At 37.3% G+C, this 18836-nt stretch overlaps 1 protein-coding gene across 4 annotated transcripts in view; it reads left to right on the forward strand.

Annotated features, from left to right (window-relative positions):
* The first annotated feature begins 1061 nt into the window (after positions 1–1061).
* Positions 1062–18836, forward strand: part of pax5 (paired box 5) — a 61683-nt gene continuing 43908 nt past the window's right edge. For 2 of the 4 annotated variants that reach the window (XM_038301660.1, XM_038301662.1), the window contains exon 1: positions 1062–1188. In XM_038301660.1, coding sequence (XP_038157588.1) covers positions 1143–1188 — 46 coding nt within the window. In that variant the 5' untranslated portion in view covers positions 1062–1142. Of the gene's footprint in view, positions 1189–6683; positions 7806–18836 lie in introns of those variants that run through there. The other 2 variants (XM_038301663.1, XM_038301661.1) reach the window with 2 other exon arrangements.

Genomic DNA, 18836 nt, shown 5'->3' on the forward strand with positions numbered 1-18836 from the left:
TTTAGCCCAAACAAATCTTTTTTTTTTATGTTTTTAAATGTGCCACCAGAGAATAAAATTCTTCTTGGAGAATTTCTGATTATCACCATTAGTAGAAATGTTCTATAAACAAATCAACTTATAAAATTTTGCGCGCTATCATGCGCGTATCTGCAAAAAAAAAATGAATAAATAAAATAAAAAATTAAAATTAGGACCGACAACATTCATTTGGCCATAGAAAGTCCACGCATACTAAGAGAAGATTGCAGAGAGACATTATTGTATCTGTGTTGCACCTGCTCCGTGCGCATCCACACTGTGCGCAATGCGTAAAGAGCGTAGTGCGTAACAGGTGTGCGCAAGCACAGTGGGGAAGAAACACTGGAGAAATTAGTGTTGGGGGTTCTGTCGGCGGTGCCTGAGTGTGCACCTTGCATAAATTCACTCCAGGACTAACCCTCTTACACTCATAAGTGATGGGAAAAGACCTGGTTTTACAAATGGTCCCCGCTAAACTCCATTGCAGACAACTGGTAATGCACCAGAGAGCAGGAATCTAACATTAAAAAGAGGGAAAAGCAGTGAGAGGAGAGGAGCAGGGCGTGGGCGGGAAAGTTAAGTAAAGTGGAACTTGGTAACAGATGCGAAAGAGGGGGCGCGGTCCTGCTGGGAAGGGTACGGGTTTGCGCCATGCTGCGCAAGCTGGTTGACACACGCACGCGCAATTTCTGTCTCGTGTACGTGTACGTGTACGAAAATGGGTGGGGGGTGGGGGGACATGAGTGCACATCGAGAGTGCGGCTCTTTTTTTTTTCTTTTTTTTTTTTTTTTTTTACTTGGCGTGATCATTTCACGCTTCCCCCCGAAGCCTTTTTTCCACCTAAAGCGTTTAGTTGCAGCTGACTGAGCACTTGCTGGGAGTGCAATAGGGAGCGGAAGGGTCGAATTATTTCAGCCTACTAGTCTCCCCCAAAAAAGTACTGTAGGACGAAAAAGAAAAAAAAAAAGGAAAGGAGAAAGGAGTACCAGAGCGAGAGAGAGAAAGAGAGAGGGGGAGTGAGCGAGGAAGAGGAAGAAAGGGAAACACTTGGAAAAAAGTTTTTGTCCTTTTCCTTTTTTTTTTCTTCCTCCATCCCTTCCCCCTTTTCTAACTGGGTAACATGGACCAGGGGCCAAGGAGTCCTGCGCTGCGGCTGGGGAGAGCAGGTAGGGTCACTCTAATTCACTCTTTTTCCCTCTGATTATCTGAAAAATGTCTAATTAATATAAATTACTTTATTTCATCAACTTTACGCAGACCATTGAGTTGTTCTATCCTTAAATGATGAATGTTTGGTTTACTTTATTCAATTGGTGCTCACAAAGTTTGAAAAAAGTTTTCAGTGCTTTCAAATGTTAAAACTGCATAAAAAAAAAAACTTTACAAAACCTCTACATGTTAGAGCTTAAGTTTACAAGTTTTGTTGAATTTTGATCTGTTTGCAGTCAGGTTTTTATGGGGCTAAATGATCGTCCAGGAAATAAATTTTCATTGTTATAGCCAGATTTCATTAGGAACTTATAGTAGAAGTTAGTACTTTAAAAAGTAATGTGTGATGCTGATCAAAATACTTTTTTATTGTTAGCACAATGTTTGTTGGCAGAAAAAGTTAGGTGGGCTGAAGTTGAGAACTCTCCACGTGGTCAAAACCAAAATTAACAACAATCATTTTCTGCCTCAGAAATATTGACTTTGCATTTTGCGAGCCTGATAAATCATTTTTAATGATTTAAAATGATACTTTTAAAAGATGATTTCATTCTGGACCACATGTTTCTGAGTGTGGACTGCTGCTCTCTCATTCAACAGGTTAATGTTCCATAAAACAGCAGGGTCTGGCACAGCGATGGATGAAGCCATCGACCTCGTTATGGCACCCAATGGATCTCACATCATTTCATATTGCTGCCCGCTGCGTCCGCATTGATAAAACGTCGTTTGTCATTAAGAAACTGCGGGCAGGTGATTGGCCACTTTCTACAATGGCTGTTTGTCATGCCGCGTTTCTTTCCTTTTACAACGCAACGAAATCTGACTTAATGATGCGTTCTTGTATTTACAGCGCTGCTTATTATGAGGTATGCGTGATACACGTTTAGGACGGACTCAAGACAGAGTCAGACCTCTTGTTTTTAAATAATCTATGGCCTTTATTCAGGAATATGCTCTCGGATGTGTCCAGATGTCTTTAAGACAAATGTCCCATCCTCTGCTTCGGTTTCTGTCTGTGCAGAGGACCTATAGCCGCTGATAAATGCTGAAAGCGAAGGGATTTGTGGCGATTGGATAATAACCTTTCTAACCACCGAGGAAATCAGAATTTAAAGGAGGCCCTCCTCTGTTGATATGTAGAGTCTTGAGGGCCAAGGCCTTAAAGTCTTTCCATTCACCTCTCACTGAGATACGTGCTTAGATTACCGAGGATGGTCATAGGAGTGAGCGCGTATTAAGTAGTAGTTGGATCCATCCTCCGGTCCTAAGGGGGGGTTCTGCGGGTGAAAGCCCTTAGATATAGTAGCACTGCTGCACCCCCCCCCCCCCCCCCCCACACACACACACACACACACACATACACACAACACACCCACTATTTATTTAAAATGCTAGAGGAAAGTAAAATCTCTTGTCTTTGTTATAAAAAAAATATGCATCATTTACAGGGGCGCATCCACAAACCTTTGTTGGGGGGTGGCCAGATGGCCACCAGACTTTTTGAAGGCAGAGCAATATGACAAAAGAAATCACTTCCAGGAGTGATGCAGACCTTTAAAGTTAGGTCTGATGTGATTAAAAAAAAGTTTTATTTTATTCTTTATCTTTTTTACTAAACAAACAAATAGGTTAGTTCGCTCTCTATTTATATTTAATTAAAAATAATTAACATTAAATAAGTTGAGGTAAATTAATTGAGCCTATATATATATATATATAATCCTGATTTAATTTTAGAGTGGAGCCAGTGACCTTTTAAATTGAGGTCTTTTAGACAAATGTATTTACCTTTCAATAAATAGATAATAGAAGGAAATAGCACCATCAATATAAAGACTGCCAGTTGCACTAGATGCCTATTTACTGTTGGTCATTTGTTTATTTCATGACCAGCAGAGTATGCATACTATTTTATCATTTGGTTTTGGTTAAATTCTAACCCAGCTTTGACTAAATAAAATCTGATTGAATTTGCATAAAAACAAAATTTTGAAATAACTTTTAGATGAGTACAGTTACTTTTTCTGATTGGTATTTTATATTGTTTAGACTTTTTACTGTCCCATTATTGGAACCCATTTGAATTTGATTATGTGGGAATTATATTAAACGACTATGTGGTTGTGTTATATAGTAAGAATAACTGTTAATTAGATAGAACTAGATCTTTTTGGCTAATTAACTACGTGTCATGTGTGGATATAACTTTTATAACTGTGAATAAAGGTGCTGTAGTTCAAATGAGGCCACCTTTGATCTAGTCTTGATTCATTGATTGACTTTAGTGATCTCACAGTGGAGAAGTTTACATCACAATTTACATCGTTACATCAGCTTAAATAGTCAAAAAAAAAAAAAAAAAACAATAAGGTGCCAAAGGAAGAAAAGGGTGCATGTGGTGTGATATACTGTAGCTATTGCACAGTGTATGAAATATAAATAAATAGGTTATTGCACAGGGTAATACAAAGTAATTGCACATTATATATTGCATAAGTTACTACCGTTGAAGTGTCGCATTGTAGAGTCTGGTGGCAGCAGGGATGAATGACCTGCAGAAGCACTCCTCGCAAAGTTGCAAGGTTTGCTTATGTCTTCCTCTGTCTATAAAAAGGAAGCAAACACGTTCTGAACAGGAACTTATATTAGATGTATGGTCTTAGTTTTGACATTAAGTGGCTCACAAGACACCTATTAATGTCAGGTGAAGAAAAAGTCTGTTGTTAATGAGTGAAAACCTGTGATGAGGCCTATGGCTGCTGAGGCACTGTGGGGTTTACCTGTATGGCACCTCGCTCTCGAGTCCATACACAGTCTTTTTTATTTATTAGTGAGGACTTGTATATATTTCATAAGCTAGTGAAAACCTTAGGAAAGATACGGGAGCTTTTCTCATTATGTTTACAGTCAGCGGGCGTGTAATAAACGAGCTGGTGGAGTTAACATGCGCTATTAATTTTTCATAGCCTTTTCCTTTCGTGGCTGAGATGGAAGAAAAAAAATCTAAATGTTTTCATGCTGGATGGAAGGAAAGGAAGGGGAGATGAAAAGGGGGCATTGGAACAACAACAGCAATTGGTCTCAATTTGCATCCACCTGATTATCACGAGTCAACATTCTTACAAATGTCTAAAGAAAGTATCCAAACCAGCAGCACCCCCCTCCATCCATCTGTAGCTCCGCAGAGGTAATGAAATATGGTAATGATTTGGATTAAACCCGTCCTACCCTGATGGAAGCTCATTTTCCCCCCCAAAATTTACAACCCTAAAGCAACAACAATTTGTATACATGATTGATTGTGTTTGGATGTTTTTTAATTGCTTGTATATTTAATTTGCAAATCGGAAAGACAACAGCGACTGGTGCCGTTAATACTCGTGTGGGGAGCGTGTGCGTAATTTCTGCAAATAAAACAGAGGCTAAAAAAAAAAGATGGAGGGGACAACACTTTGTGCTCTTAAAACTTTCTGCTCCAACAGTGCAGTTGCCTCTGTTTTTAATTGTTTATCAGAAAATAATAATAAAAATAAACCAGCTCAAAAAAGTATTGTGTATTGTGCAAAAAAAGAAAAAAGAAAGAAAGCCAAGAGGTATGGTCTGCCATTTCTCTCTCTCCTTTTGTAAACAAGTGGAGTGCGTGAAGGCTTTTAATGATGCAGGATCTCCGTCTAAATATTTGCGTTTAAACATCTCGATTGATTAGTATAAACAGGAACAAGCCGATTTGATGTATGTCAGAGTTGCAGGAAACCCCGTGATGGATCCTCAGAGAAATTATGTATAATATGCAAAATGAGGAATGCGATCAGTTAGAAATGTAGGAAATGTTTACTCATCAGAGACGTTAAAATCAATAAAGATTCAAAATTCATATTTATAGTTGAAGATCCCATCAAAGGGAGGCCGCACTGGTTAATGGAGTTTATTCTGGTTGATAATCATGTGTCCAGGTACCTTCTTGTGTTAGTTTATCCTCCCATTGGACACACAAAGGACTTACAGGTCATATTAAGTTTAAATCATTTTATTTGTATTTTTTTTTTAACGTGTGATTGTGTTTGTGCACGCGCATATGTACGTAGGCATTTTATTCCAATACTGGACGCCCCCTAGTGGCTACAGCTCACATTAATCTTTAACTGCAATAAGAAACATGATAGTTATTTTCTCCACTGTATTTTCCTTGATGAACACACCTGATAATGGAATGAGTTTTTTTTATTGTTTTATATGTTATTTTTATTTTTATTTTTTTATGAATCAGTTGTGTTAGATCAGTCCTCTCCCACAGAGGCCTTGAGCATTTAATGGAAATAGATATTTTAATTAGGTTTTATACTTAAATATCAGATATCAAGAAAACCTAGAGGTTTTATATAGCCTATCAACCTTATGGGGGTCAGATTCTTTTCTCATTGGTTGGTGTTTTCAAATCTAAATCTCCAAAGTCGTTTAAAAGGTACATTCTGTTAGTCCTTAAAGTGCCCCAGACCTTATTTTGATCAATACCGTAAGATGCGTTTAATGATACCTTCATGGACAGAGAAGAAAAGTGCGTAATTATGCATCCTGGATGCTTCTAAAATACATCCAACCTGCTCTAAAATGGAGTCGGAATGATTAAATGTCTATAAAAAACCACAGTAAGGGAATAAACTCTCCTGCTTTAGGCTATTTGTATGTTTCGACTTTACAGGGGAGAGGTTTTTGTACGGGCCTCTGCAAATCATCTGGGACGAATATCGAGCATCCCTTCTACCACGGGCACTGTGCAGTGTGTGTTTGCGCTTCATTAAAAGTATACATACGTTTGGATCAATTAGGTAATGAGAAGGGGATGCATGTTTAATATGTTTTTAATCAGATCCCTTTCCTCGAGGTGGAGGAGGTTGACAGAAGAAAGAGGAATTATTTAAGAAAACTGGTCCACCTTGGCCCTTCTTACCCCTGAAGGCCGAAATATGAATATGATTTTTGATAGATTGAATTTGTTATATAATTTTCACTTTTGGCGTATTTTATTCCTTTCTATTCATTTAATTTTTAATTTTTTTACCATCTCTAATATAGAATGGCAAGTATTTCTTGATAAAAAAAAAAGCCTCAGTTGTATTATTTAATCAGCCATTAGACAATAAAACCAATAAGCTGTGAGCAACTAATAATAAAGGTTCTACGTTTTTTTATATAGGATTTGTTAATTGAAATAAAAAAATATGATAATTTACTATATGCCTCACCGAGACTCGCCATTGGTACAGGGCCAAAGCATGCCTGGTGTCATTGGCGGATAGGATTTGCTTCAGCCAATCACCGATCCCCACCCCCCTCTCTGCCCACACCGCGCTGTAGCGGGGTTGGTGCTGACGTCACCGTAGCGCACGGCTCGTCATTGGCTGGTTTCGCGGTGAGTGACGGGCAGCGCGCAGGTTAGGGTTGCAGGGGGCTGGGAGAGCGGGCGCTGTCCGCTAGAGAGCAGGTCCTGAAACGCTCTGTGCGCCGCCGCCGGATGCTGCGCGCAGGCAGGCTGGTCATTTTGTGGTTATAAAAAAAGCTGGTTTATGTGATTTCTGTCTCCTAGACAGGAGCTCGGAGCCAAAATAGCTTCAGAAATTTGACTTGAAGAGATTTGCCTCCGAAACTCACTCAGTTGACGGGAGCGTGTGTGCAGCGAGTCCTGGTCCACTCCGGAGGTGACTGAGAAGAAACCTCTGAAGTCTAAAGATTTTACCTGAACCTCAAAGTGCATTATTTTTCTTCTGGTTTTTGAGTGATTTTACTTATTTATTTTCAACACTGTATTTTTTTATTTTGGCATGTGACATTTTTTTGTTGTTGTTGTTGGATATGACGCCGCTTGATGTGACCGCTTGTCCGCACTCAGATGCTGAACTGAAGGGGGATGCTCATGCGAGAAGCGCTGCCAAGGACGAATTATAAAAAAAAAGGAAATGTGCAAAGATGAACCAGGACACATTGGATCTTTAACGAATATTTCTGCCTCTTGCGCCTATTTTTTTCATTACTTTATGTCAAACTGAGAGAAGAGTTTTTCCTCCATTGGTAAAAGTCCAAGGGGGTCACGGTCAACGGACCGAGAAGAGAAAAAGAGCTGAGCAGTCATATTTTATACTATATTTTCCTTTTTTTTGGATTAATAATTACAACAACAACAAAAAAACTTTGAATTTTCTGTCGTCCTGGGACTGGCGCAACTTGACGCGCAGGAGAAGGAAGGAACCCATACCTTATTCTGTTTAGGGGACACAACACTAACCCGTTGTCGTGATTCCATTTGTTCCTTCCTCTTTAATTCTTTTTATATTTCATCAGCTCATTGAAATTTGATTTTTTTTTTTTTAACAAGGAAAAACATTTTTGAAGGAAAGTCTCGTTTACTCTTTGGAGATCCCATCTTTTACTAGAGCCCGTAAAGTGGAAGACCAAAGCGGGTGTTATTTTTAAGAACCTCTATTTGCTTAAAGCGACCCCCCAACGCCCCAGGACCCCCCCCTCTCAGTACCGATGGAGATTCATTGTAAGCACGACCCGTTCGCGGCGATGCACAGTAAGTTCATGCGGTCATCGCTTCATCTGCATGATTCCAACTGCACTTCAAAAAGCGCAAAGACAACCGACATTTTAGGCTACTTTTCACTTAAATTAAAATGTAACCATAAGTCATAAACATTTATAACATTTCAGTATATCATGCTGTGATGCAAAGTCTGGACGAATATACTCGCCCCCCATCTGCTGCTTTAAAAATGCAGGATCATATAAAAAAAATCCCAAACATCTCATTTCAGTCTCATTAGATTTATTTTGCATGCTATGAAACATTTTATTATATGGTCCACTCGAAGTCTTTTTGACCAAAAATAAAACAGTTTACTGCAGCATACTCAATCGTCCTACTTGTTGTTTAATAACCCAACTTCCCCAGTTTGAATTATTTAAAGTATATGATGTTTTCTCTGGCATGCGCTCTTTGGATGTGGCGCATAGGGAACGTTTGGCAGGAGTTTGGTTATTCTCTGAATAGAGAGATGAAGTGCGGTCTCTGCAGGCCTGCTTTGTGTTGTATTCGCTGTTGCTGCTTTGTATCAGAGGGTTTGGTGTGAGGTTTGAAGGAAAGAGGAGGTGCAGAGGTCAAAAAAGGGAGGGAGTAGGAGAGAGAGAGAGAGAGCGCGCGCGAGAGAGAGAGCGACCCCGTGGTGTAACAAACAAAGCATGACTAAAAGCTGAACTTGATCCACAAACGGTACCACCGCTACTTTAGTACAAAGGGGTAGAAATCTGGTTTGATTTTTCTTATTTTACCAGGAAAACTAGATAAACGATTTGCATTCCTTTGATTTGGAAAATTAATGATTTAAGAAGCGCTCCAAGAAGGAGTTAAAAACCTCAGTCTATCTTTAAGTGTGGGTTATTCACTAAATTAAATTAGACAGTTATGAAGAAGAATTCAGCTACTTATACTGACAAAAATGGCCTTTTTTATTATGGCAAAAAAGCTAAAAATAAATCTATGTTCCAAAGAGGTGGCATAACATAACTGGATATTGGATGTCCTGTCCAATATCAAGGACTGTCTTTTCTTCCTTATTTCTCTTCAGCAGAAGCTGAAGCAGCATACAGAGGGAAGAGTTTTGAAACACCTCTAATGACTTTAGTTTTTTTTTAAGTTGATATAATTATTCAGAGATTTTATTTTCTTCTGCTGCTACACTTCTAAAATGATTAAATGGTTGACATAACCAATATCTATTGCTGTATTCAAATTAACTTGCAAAAATAAATAAATGATTCGCAGACTAATGAATATGTTTAATTTAATCCTTAATTATAGGTTGTATATGGATTCCTCCAAATTCCTTTTTTTTTATGGCCACAGGTTAGAGCACATGCAGCTTCTGTTAACAGGTCACATTCTGGATAGAGAACATTTGAGCCAAACATCTGCTGCATGCAGAAGGAACTGAATGTGTGGAGGGGGAGGGTTGGGGGGTCACAATAGGCTTTCAGTAATGACATGGCGGACACTCCTTGGTTATTTGGTCTTACTGATGAGAAAAATTAAATGAAACAAAATAAAAGTCTTTAATGTAAAAAACAAAACTAAAGTACCTATTGTAATCTTTTCTTTCCATCGTTTTCAAGCATAAATGGCCAAGCACATTTTGAATGTCTTTTTTCATCTTTAGAAGAGAATTTCCTAAGGAAATGCACTGTATAAACGGATTTTGAAAAGTGATAAATACTAACCATTACTGAACATCTGTTTAAGCATATTAGTTGTTTTTTAAAGGATATGTTGAGCACTGAAAACCAATCGATTAATCTCATTGGAGATGTGTAATGATATCAATATCTGTAAAACCAATTAATATAGTTACTTGGTAAAAGTTAAGAGCTGCCGTCTTTCTGAGAAAATGTGGAGGTTTAAAATTGTATCCAGCTGGTTTAGAAACAGATCTAATGCTAAAGTTGAAGTTGCTGGCAAGCCCAGGATCTTCTTCATAAAACAAGTGCCAAAGCATATAGCTTCAAGTAAAAGTTTTAGGCCTATACACCACCTCCTTCTAGAAGATTTAAAGATAATTATCATGTATGTTATATTGAAATCATCAACATCTAACTAAATAGGATTCCATTATTTGTCCTAATCTAATTATTTTATCCAACTATCTATAACTTAGGTATTAAGCAATTCAAACTTAGAAAATCTAATTACACTGTAAGCAACTTATTTCTTTTTTAGCATATAAGAAAGAGAAAGATGGTTTTTAGGCATATGCATGTTTGTAACCGAAGTTAGGGGCATGTTTGTGAAGCATGGGAGATTTCAATTTACACATTTTAATTAATTACTACTGTTAGATTTTTGTGGCGAGAAGTTTTAGCAGTAGTTACATTTTATTAAAATTATGAATAAATGCACATTTTGTTTATTTTCTATATTTTAGTTAGTTCAATTAATTTTTTAGCATTGTAAAATCGAATTTCTTTGGTTTTCTCTTTTTTTTTTACTTAAAACATCTATGAGCGCTTCCTTTATCATTTTCTGTTGGGTTATTCCTCCGTTTCTTTTCTGCTGCTGGTTAGTTTCATACATCTATAGAGTGTAACTGATAACTACCCACTCCATGTTACCCTTCTGGATTAAAAAGGGAGAAAGGAAGAAGAAGGAGGAAAAAAAACCTACACATGCCTGAGAGGTAGAACGAATCATGTTTCCTCTTCCGCGCCGTTTCACCAGAAGCCAATGATCCACAGGGATGGCGGTGAACCAGCGGAGCTAAAGTTATATATGTCAGTGCGCGGAGACGCTTTAAAACGATTACACCTTAGAAATTGTCAAATGTGGGAAGGGGAAGAGGTCGTGGGGAATCGAGTGTGACGCGTGGAAATGTTGTTGCGCGACTCTGGATGTGCACATCTCTCCCCTCTGTGCGCTGCTGCTGCTGCTGGTGCGTAAAAAGGCCCAAAGTTCAGCTCAGCAGGGAGTAAGCTGAACCTTGCTTGTGCCTGTGCGCCAAATCAAAGTTTACCTACAACACCCAAACCTCTTCCTATTTTTTTCTAAGAAAGTTGGCTGTTGGAAATTTAAGAATTTAAGAAATATTCTGGGGTTTTATGTTTGTACCTAAATCAACTGAATAAGTTCTTGATTACAAAGGAGAACTATCTGCAACAACTAACATTTATGTAAAAAAAAAAAAAAAAAAAAAGAATCCAGGAAATTTTAATGATAATGAGCCAAATTTCACAGTCATGCATTGTAATGGTAATAGAGGTATGCTGAATATTAAGCACACAAGGCTGTGGCCTTTACATTGTGAGCAGATGCAGAAATTGAATTTGCACAAATAAAAACATATATTTTAACCAATCCGAGTGAAACTTTAAAACCTGTAGAAAATAGTTGTAATCATGCTTGAATTTGGCTGTTTTGAGCTAATAAGGCCTAATTGTTTTTCTCGCCTCGCTGCTTTAACTTGTGTGGGGTCTAAGGGGGTAATGGCCACCTGCTGTCAAAAAAGGTATAAGCTTATTTTTTAATTTAATAATTGTTAAGTAATTAACAGCAAAAATTTTGAATAAATTTCTGGCATACCAATGTGAAAGATTTTTATTGGCCTCTGTCCTACTAAACTTTCTGCAGATGCCCTGCACCTTCTGTTTACTATAACGCTGTAGTGTGAGACATAATTATTTTCTGAAATCAGAAAAACAAGTAAATGCCGAATAACAATCACAAGCTACTCTAAAAAAACAAAAACAAAAAAACATCTCCCACATCTGTCCAGCTACTGTTTGCTTAAGGAGATTTGCTTCATTTGTATTCTTGGGTGCAACTACACCAAGCTGCTTTCAGTCAAAAGTAATTTTCAGATCCGGCCCTTTTCTTTTTTTTTTTCTTCCAGGTTAAAAAATATATAGAGGAAAAAGTGAGAACCGCTGGTGTTTTGTTTGTCATTTCTCTGTGGCTGTATTTTGAGGCGTCAGGCCGTGACGAGGCAGATGAGAGATGAGAGAGGGACACTGAGGAATATAGAGACAAGAGAGAGACAGAGGGCTCTAATGGAGCTTATTTTCTGGATGGGGGAGCTCCAATATATTCTACTTTATCTCAGTAATTTTTTTTTCTTCTCATCTTTCGGAAACAATGAATCAATCAAACATTTAAGGAGGTGCTGGGGTTCTATAAGTCAACTCCCATAAAAGGGTAAATAAATAAAATACAACAGGGAAGCATAATGACCCCCTGGGTCCCCCTGGCTGGCTCTGTCCCTCTCTGATTGGGAGGGATGAAAATGAAGCTGCTTCCTCTGCCAACACATTCGTCTCTCCAGAGACGGCTGGGAGAGAAAGACTCCTAAAAGCCCAAACCCCTAATTTGGCAACATTTCGGTGTCTAATTTGCAACAACACTCACTGAACTGGCCACTGTTGATTGAATTCCTGCAAGCAAGTAATGCATTTGTTTGACCTGGGAGGAAAACTCACCCAAAATAACTCCAAGGCACCTCAGAAATGCCCTATAATTTCACACATTTGTTATATTTCCTGAGCAGAGACACAGAGCAAGACAAAGCTACTAAAAATGTGTTCAGCAGATTTAAAAATTCAGAACTTCTGTGTGTGCTGTCTTATAACCCCTGTGTGTCAAAGTCAAAAGTCAAAAGTCAAAAAGCCTTTATTGTCATTATATTCTGCGACAGATACAATGAGATTTGGGACTTCCATAACAGCTACCGTGATAGCTGTGCAAGGTACCTTTGCTTGACACTTAAATAAATAAATATCCAAACTTCTAGGAGTTTTTTATGAGAATGGCCTAAACTTTTAGGAGAACCCAAGCAGATTTTGATTAGAGACAACCAAAGCCACAAATAATATCCATTTTTAATGTCATCTTGACAGCAAAAGTATGATATCTTGCCATGAAACTAAATCAGGATGTCACAGAGCATAGTTTACACGACTTTCAAATGATATACTGAACATCATTTCTGATCTGTCATTTTTGTGTGAGTCCTTAATTATTTTGTCAATTTGAAAGCACAAACAATATATCTTACAGTACAAATCGAGTCAGTCAGTACAACTTCAGTCATATTAGTGCTTTTCATTTCACTTTGCATAATTGGAAAGTACAAAAGAGAAAATAAAACAGTGCCATTTGTGTTAGTCTCGCTCTATTCGGGTTCTCCTAAATACATTTTGTGTAGGGGTCTGCAACCTTTCATATTGAAAGAGCCATTTTGCCCTGAGTCTGGCTAAGAAAAGTCACATAAAGCCGCAAAATTTTATGTGACTTTCAATTAAACGCAACCCATCATTTAGTTGAATATCTGCCCTGTGGCCATTTCAAACAACAAACTGTTTATTTTTTTATTCTTAGCTTTTGAAATCAGGAAAAACATAAAATGATTCATAAAGATATAGCATGGATTTTCCTTCTATATGTTATGATGTGACACTAAAACAAATGATATCTAGGCTAATTAAAAGAAAAACAGCTCTAAAAACATATTTCTGGTTCTTTCAATGTCATTCTATAGTAAAAATTATGTTCAAATATTCTTCATAAAAACCACTAAAGCTTCTAAGTCTGGTAATTTTTATTATAATACATTAGTTGGTTCTACATATCTTTTTTAGCCACTTTTAAGAGCCATTTGGTAATTGGTCCAAAGAGCCACATGCAGCTCTGGAGCTTTTCCTCCAAATGTTGAAAACTCCTTTACCTTGCTTACTCTGACAAAATGCTTTTGATGAGCCTTCGAAATGTACAGCTGAAAATTTGTATTTCAAGTGAAAAGTCAAGTGTCCTTGTGGGCCCCCTGCTGGCCTGGGAGCCCTAAGCAGCTTATTTGTTTACTTATTCCTTAGGCCGGCTCCAATCATAAATCTTCTGATAAAACAAATGCCTTTATAGGATGCATACGCCTTTGCGTTTGCCCCTATCAGTATTTATGGTTTTAGAAAATATATTTTAAACACATAATCCCCAATACCTTAACCCCCTAAAATATGTGAGAGTCTAAACGCCTAATACCTGCAGAAAATACACAGATAAGTGAATAAATAGTTATCTGGAGTTTTTTTGTGGGTCACAAGTCATTCCTCTCCATCTCCTCACAAAGCAAGGCATATTTTTCATACCATGGCCCAGATAGAAGGGGTGAAAGGAACCATTTCATTTACTCTTATCTGAGAACGAAGGAGAATGGTTGGGTAAAGGGCGGGGGGGTGGGGGGGGAGACTTCAGTGCAGATACCTGTGGTGAGGAGGACTTAGCACAGCAGGCTTCTATAAACGACCTGCAGAAAATCTGCTTTTATTCGCTGAGAGGTTTCAGGAAATAATAATGAGGGCTGGAGGGAAAAGGAATAATGTCCTTATACAGCCATAAAGCATTCACGCTGAGTGTTGGAGAGTATAAAAAGATTTGGTCATGTAGGTCAGCAGACTCTTTACAGCATGCTCTCTCTATATACTGAATGGGGCTTGCAGAGATTTGGTGAAGATCTCCTTTAAACTGCCAGAAATCAGTCACAGTACATAAGTGGATTGCTCTTTTATAATAAAAAAACAGTTTGTTCAGAGGTGCCTGTTGGTTCAGGGGTCAGGGCATCGGATGGGGAGCTTTGTTGCATCATGTTTTCATTCCTTCCTAATGATGACCTATTAAATAACATTAGCTGTGTTTATTGTATTAATGGCCTCCAGTCTAGCTCTTATGCTTTATAAAAATATTTTTGATGTTGAGCTGTAAAGCTTACAGCCACACACATGTCTACAATTACTGTCTGACATGTAGAATAAAAGAGGGAACGGGCTTTCAAATGACAGAACAAGCAATGCAAAACTAATTTGATAGGCAACTTAGAGCTGACTCTTTTTTTATTCTCAAACTGCCCTCAGACTGAATGGTGCTCCAGTTCGGTGAGCCATGTTATCTATAATAAAAACTGCCACTGAGTTAAATGCACCTGTCAATATTGATAAAGAGCAGAAAAGGCTTTGGTGAACATTTTGGTGTGGAGGACAAAACTTGGAGCATTTTTGGATGTATGGGGAAACCTGATTTTACAATATGGTGTAAAAACACTCGTATGACATTTATGTATGATGATGATCATGATTTTTTAGAACACTTATAATACTTATACAAACAGAAGTCTGAAAATCCTGTGGTTAAAAGGTGTAGTCTGCTTAGAATTAATCTCTTTAGTTAGGGAAAACTTTTTCTGGCAGATGATGTGTAATTTAACTCAAATTTGTCAAAGAAACACCAACAGAATATATTGCAAGGAATTATTTACAAGGATACCTAAAGAATTAGTTAAAATAAAATAAAATATAATTCATCTTCGGGTCTTTGGTGTACAGAAATGCTGACTAAATGTGACGTTTATTCTCTATATATCATAATAAGGAGCAGTTTCCATCCGTCCTCCATATGACATCATATTTTTTAACATTCACTACAAAACATGACAAGATCAGGATCATTCTTGCAGCCTCAGAGTTCTATTTCCATTGATTTAAGAATAGTTGTTACCTGCTTTCACAGCTGTTTTAGACATGGGATAGTAGAGAATTGGTATCATATCATAAATTAAAAGCAACAATACCAGTTTTAATCATCTATCAAAGTGAAATTACCTGAAACTATCCAATGTCGTGTATTTAAAACAGAAAAGTAACCATTATTTTTTCTGCTTCTAAAAAGAGAGGGATTATCTTCAAAATTTGTATTGCAAATTTACTTTTTATTCACCCTAGATGTGCTCTGCATTGATTACCAAAAGCATAATTATCCAATATAAACTTGGTAATCAGGCTCTCTGCTCTTCTAGTTGCTTTATAGATGTAGTGTTAAAAAAAAAGAGTTCCTTTATCAGTCCAGATTGAACTTCTAGGTGTTTTCAGGACACTCATGCTCGGTAGTGACACATTTAACAAATCCAACACAACTAAACAGTGTATACATAGGTAATATTGGTAAAATACATATAGGTAATATAGGTAAAATACCTGCATAAGAGGTATAAGAATGCTGGTTTATGATGCCTTAGTTTCAGCCCCATTACTATCTGTCTGCTTCCATGATTAACAACTTTTCAACAGAAGTATTTTGGCTTTCCCCGAAAGGGTGGAAAATTGTTGCCGCTTTAATTCGGCATTGCATTAGGTAGGGCAGCAATCCCCCCCAGTTCTTTCTCTAATGTCAAAAAAGGACATTAAACCATGTAGACACTATGACTAGAAGATTTAGCAGTTTTTAATTCCTATTGAATGTCATTTCTTTCTGCAGCAGACTTACCGTAGTATTTTTGATGAAGCAGATTCTATGAAAGAAACTGCTTCTTTTAGCATACAGGCTTATTTTTTCTTTAAAGATCATACTTTTTGTAGATTATAGCATTTTATCTCCTAGCCTTGGTTCACAAAAACATAGCATAAACAGATGCTTCTCATTTCTCTTGACACATTTGCTGCCTTTTGTAAAAGGTGATTGCTTTTCAAATTGTGCTGGTGCCTGCATAATGAGCCCTCTTATATCTGAAAACAGTGCAGCAGTATGGTTCGAGCCAGACCATCCTTATTACAGGCGTTTGTAGACTTCTATATCCTTTATTGGCTTATTCATATTAGAGCTGGAGAGGTTATGTGTTTTTTATTTTGTTTTTTTTCCTTGTGCCGATGAGGAGAAGACGAAAGTAGGGGTACAGGTTTTCTGAACGGCCTGCTGTTTCAGGCGGTACCCCTGCTGATGTTATGTGTTTAAAATCTATTACCCCCACAGCTAGGATTAATGTCTGTGTGTAGGCAGGGTGTGGGTGTGTGTTTCCCCTAAAGACGTAATCACTATGGTAATACAAAAGCCAGTGGATTAAATGGCAGAGAAAGTTGATTTACACTTTGCCTTTGGTGTTATTCATGTATACATATAGTGAAAAAAAATATATAGAAACTTATTGGCTGCAGTTTGAGGCAGAGAGTTTCTTCCAGGATCAGAAAATGAAAGTTAACATTTCAGATCATAAAGTATTGAATTTGTTTGATTTGAGGAGTCTTCTGGTGTTCAATGTGAAAATCGGAAATGGATTCATGGATTATTTGTACTTTAGAGCTTAATCTGCGATTGATTCTTTAAACTCTTACAAAAAAAGAAATCACATTTGATACGTCATAACAGGACAAATGTCAAAGTATGATTTGAAACTCATTGACAAAGTTGTTTTGTCAAAGATGGAAATTTCTCCAATAGCCACAGGAGGTTTTTTTAGTCAATGGCTCTAGCTAAAAAAAACAAAAAAAATCCTGCTTCCTTGAGGTTTTTTAATTACATTAAGCTCCAGCTTGTCTTTTGTTCTACTCTAGTGTATTCCAGTCTTGCCCTTTTTTTTGTTTTTATCTATTTCCTGCTTTACTTTCATCCTTGCCTCCCTTGAGGGGAATATTAGCAGAATCTTTTACTGTGGGGCCAAGCAGAGGCCTTGGTCAATAATTAATTAAAATCCCTGCACCTAATTGCCATCTTTGCTTAGGCTGCCCCTTGGTGAAAATCGTAAAAAATGCATTTTTAGAGCCGTCCAACTGGTATCCTTCTGCTGAGCAGGGTAAATTAGAAACATGTTGCAGTTCAAATGAATAAAAAAAGAATGACTCCAGTTTGGAGGCCAACACCTGTGGCATTGCTATCCAGAATTAATGAAGTTTGTGTCCCTGGAACAAACTTAGGCTGATGTGGTTGGATTTAAGGAAGGTGCTGATGTCAGACTACTCCAAACCATTAAAAGCTTCTAAAGTAAAAGTAATTGCTGATTTATTAAGATCATTTACAAAGAAAATAAAAGAAACAAAATAATAAACACAAACTATGATTCTGACAAGCTAAGATGATATCACAGCGTGTTTTTAGTTAATGAGAAGCCAAACTGGACTAGGCCTAATTCTTTCACATTTTTATGTTATTTGATATTTATTGCTGGAAGTTAGGGAGACTTTAAAGACACCTAGGATCAGACACTTGATACGATTACGTGAATTAGAATTTTAAAAATAACTTTGAAAATTATAATAAATTAATAATATAACTAATGCTTTTTTAAATGATTAAAAGAGCTGCAACAGACTGGTGACCTGTCCAAGGTGTACCCCACCTTTGGCCTATAAACTGCTGTTGATAGGCACCAACCCCATTATGACCCCGATGGATGAGCAGAATAAGATGGATGGACGGAAAGCTGGATGGACGGACGGACGGACGGACGGACGGACGGACGGACGGACGGACGGATGGATGGATGGATGGATGGATGGATGATTAAAATACACAAAAATAATTTCCCAGTACGAAATTGAGAGAAAAGATTCCATTTCTTTCAATTCATACAGAATGATATAACTACAAAACATCTGCACAATTAACCGCTTATAAATGACAGAATGACATTCATTTATATATTTTTAATTCAGAGAATTTTACTTAACAGCATCTTAAAAGCACATATTGATAATTAACAACCACCCTTACTCTGTCTTCCATAAAACTGTCTGGTCTTCCATGTGACAAAGATCCCAAAACAAATTAATATATTAAATATTACTGGAATAGTTGTACAGTTCAAATATTTCCCAATAAGTTGAAATTTAAAGGTTTTACCCAATCACCTTAACTAAGATATAACAGACATTTGCAGTGACTCCTCCCATGTTTACATTTTAAAACTTCTTGGCTGGTCTGACTTTGACATTAGTGCCATCACTAAGGTAGTTAAGACATAAAATATCCATCCATCCATCCATCCATCCATCCATCCATCCATCCATCCATCCATCCATCCATCCATCCATCCATCCATCCATCCATCCATCCATCCATCCATGTAGCGTATTTATACCCATGTCTTTCATTTGTTACTTGTTTTAACCATTCTTCTGAGTAAATCACACTTAAAAATTTCCAAAGAAATATCTCCTAAAATCTTTTATAAAGCAAAGTGTTGTGTAAACGTTTTGTTAAACAATAATTAAGTAGTCACAGAAACTGCTTTAATTTGGTGAAATATGTACC

Source organism: Cyprinodon tularosa, unplaced genomic scaffold (assembly GCF_016077235.1).
Source record: "Cyprinodon tularosa strain WSP-4 unplaced genomic scaffold, ASM1607723v1 ctg470, whole genome shotgun sequence".
NCBI classification, from domain to species: domain Eukaryota; kingdom Metazoa; phylum Chordata; class Actinopteri; order Cyprinodontiformes; family Cyprinodontidae; genus Cyprinodon; species Cyprinodon tularosa.